Source organism: Montipora foliosa, chromosome 8 (genome assembly GCF_036669935.1).
Source record: "Montipora foliosa isolate CH-2021 chromosome 8, ASM3666993v2, whole genome shotgun sequence".
In the NCBI taxonomy this organism is placed as follows: domain Eukaryota; kingdom Metazoa; phylum Cnidaria; class Anthozoa; order Scleractinia; family Acroporidae; genus Montipora; species Montipora foliosa.
The window spans coordinates 3,189,493-3,191,992 of record NC_090876.1 but is presented as its reverse complement, the minus strand read 5'-3'; the positions used below and the strand labels follow the sequence as shown (position 1 = coordinate 3,191,992).

The 2,500-nt window shown below is 38.7% G+C and overlaps 1 protein-coding gene across 1 annotated transcript in view; it reads right to left on the bottom strand.

Annotated features, from left to right (window-relative positions):
* The window catches only part of LOC137967591 (citrate synthase, mitochondrial-like), an 11,571-nt gene that overhangs the window by 4,469 nt on the left and 4,602 nt on the right, over nt 1-2,500 (bottom strand). The window contains exons 6-8 of the mRNA XM_068814107.1: nt 2,318-2,407; nt 939-1,127; nt 429-755 (exon numbers count right to left, since the gene is read on the bottom strand). Coding sequence (XP_068670208.1) covers nt 429-755; nt 939-1,127; nt 2,318-2,407 — 606 coding nt within the window. The remainder of the gene's footprint in view (nt 1-428; nt 756-938; nt 1,128-2,317; nt 2,408-2,500) is intronic.

Below are 2,500 nucleotides of genomic sequence, written 5' to 3'. Positions count from 1 at the left end.
GAACTCATGGTCTTAAGAGCACTCAGATTCCTTAGACGACAACTCGAACATTTAGAAAGGAGGTTCTTTGAAGTACGAAACAATTTGATTACAAACAAAGGGCTTTACTTAAGAGGGCATCTCATTAATTTTTAACGTCCTCATGCAAGAAGCTTTAATGTCTAACCATTTGCAGATGAAATTAATAAAAAAAAGAAGAATTTTTTTCTAAATTATTTTAAGACTCTGAATGTTGGTTCAGCCAGGGTATGCATGAGTATGCAACCTCCTGCACAGCAGCCTAATGCTCAAACAACTAAGCCATTAAGGGAGCAATCTATCAGTAGGCTTAAGTCCAAAAGCACTTGGAGTGGTTGAAAAAACCGTTATATGGGCACTGTCTTCATTATAACCTTGCCTACATGATGAGTAGTGCCATTTAAAGTTACCTGGTTGGCTAAACCATGCAGGGGTCCAGCAAGGCCATTCATACCAGCAGCAAGACAAAGGTAAGGATCAGACAGAGCACTGCCAACAAGGTGAGTGGTATGTGCACTAACATTGCCGCCCTCGTGATCAGCATGCAGAACCAAGTAAAGGCGCATCATTTCATGGAACATGGGATCTTCATATCCCAGCATACTGGCCAGATTGTCTGCCCAGTCCTTGTTAGGATCTACAGGAGCAACTTTTCCATCCTTGAAAACATTCCTGTAGATGTACGCTGCTACTGTGGTTATTTTTGCTGTCAGATCCATACTATCTTCAAAGATATACTACAATGTGAAATACAAAGAGACACTTACATGGTGATTAAAGCATGTGACTAGTGATTTAAAAAAGCTAGCAACAACACAGTCATCACAACGTATTCAATTGAAGCAAAAATTAATGTGTTTGGAAATGTCATACAAGTTTATGTTTTAGACAATAGAATCTCTCTCAGCATCATTCCTTACCTCCCAGTAGGAAGATTTTGGAACTCCCTGGGCATATGCCTTAGCAAACTTGCTCTCACTGTTCATTGCCGTAATTGCAGCACTAAACTGGCTCATTGGGTGAAGAGTTTCAGGAAAGTTGTTCAACATTTGAACAACATGTTGGGGTAAGTCAGCATGAGCGGCCCATTCTTTAGACAAGTTATCAACCTACAAAAAGCAGACAAGGACATTAGGGGAATACTTCCACTTGTTTTGGAGCTTGCTCACATTCCCAGACAAAAGGTCATTTAAATGATTTGTTGTTCAGACACGCATGACTCACTTTGTGGATTCAAAACAACTTGAGTAACTTTTACTGTGGCACATCTGTAACAGTGCGTTAATTCTGGCACTAATGCAGCTTTAAATACTTGTCTCAATTTACATCAATGATTTTGTTGAGTTTGAGGAAAACACATTCTAATTACCGGTACATCAGTTCTGCAGGATGTCCCTCAGGTATCAATACATATTGTTTTTAAAACAATGGGATTCCAAATTCACTTTTTCATTTGCTTTGAAAGACGGAAAAAGTGGTCATACTTTGATCAAAAACCAAGCAATTAAGGGGAAAGGGTTTGATACTTGGTTGACATCACAAATCAATTAGCATGACTGTTTTTCAAAGAACCAGCAAAGTGCAAAGCAGCCTATGATGTCAACCTGGTATTAAATCCATCCCCCTTCATTGCTTGGTTATGAAACAGAGAATAACCACTTTTTCCATCTTTCAAAGCAAATTAAAAAAAAATTCAATCAAATGATTCTAAAAACAACACAACATATTTGGACGATTTCAGAGAATAGAAAAAGTGGAAAACTGTGTTGAGGTGATAGGCACTTTAATACCTGGATGGGTGACCATCTGGCAATACTCCATGCTGTACACGCTGGGGAGTCACGCTGTTTGGCCATTGACCATGGTCCAAAATTTCAGGCTTTACTGAGCACTTTGTTTTACATTTTAAGAAATCATCACAGCAATAGACATTAACCAGTTACTGTTAGAAGAACACAATACTGGCATATCGAACAACCCACAAGTAGGATAACAAAATAGAAACTTGTTTCAGAAAGAGGGGGAGGGTGGGTTACTAAGAAAATGCTGATAAGCACGTATTAGGTCATGACTTGTACCCAACCCTCGGGAAGCATATTTTCCTGCATAGAACTGAACTGTTCTATACAGTGTATGACAGCAATAGCTATAGGGTGGCAGCCTAATATATAGACTTCCCTCTGTAGAGGATTGTTTCTGATAAGGTCATTTTTGACTGAAACTCTTGCTTTTACCAAAAAAATTAATTATACTAGTGTTGCTTAAGAAGTGTAAAGTTGCATGTACATGTACACTGTACCTGTGCTTTTGTTGGGATTTCACCAGTCATTAGTAACCAAAATATTCCTTCAGGCAAAGGTTCCTCTCCCCCATCAGCCTTTGGCAAAAGCTACAGAAATATGCATAGACATTACAGTGCAATGCACCTTACCATGGCCACACAACAAGCTTTCACATTTATTTTGACAATTACGTTTAAATA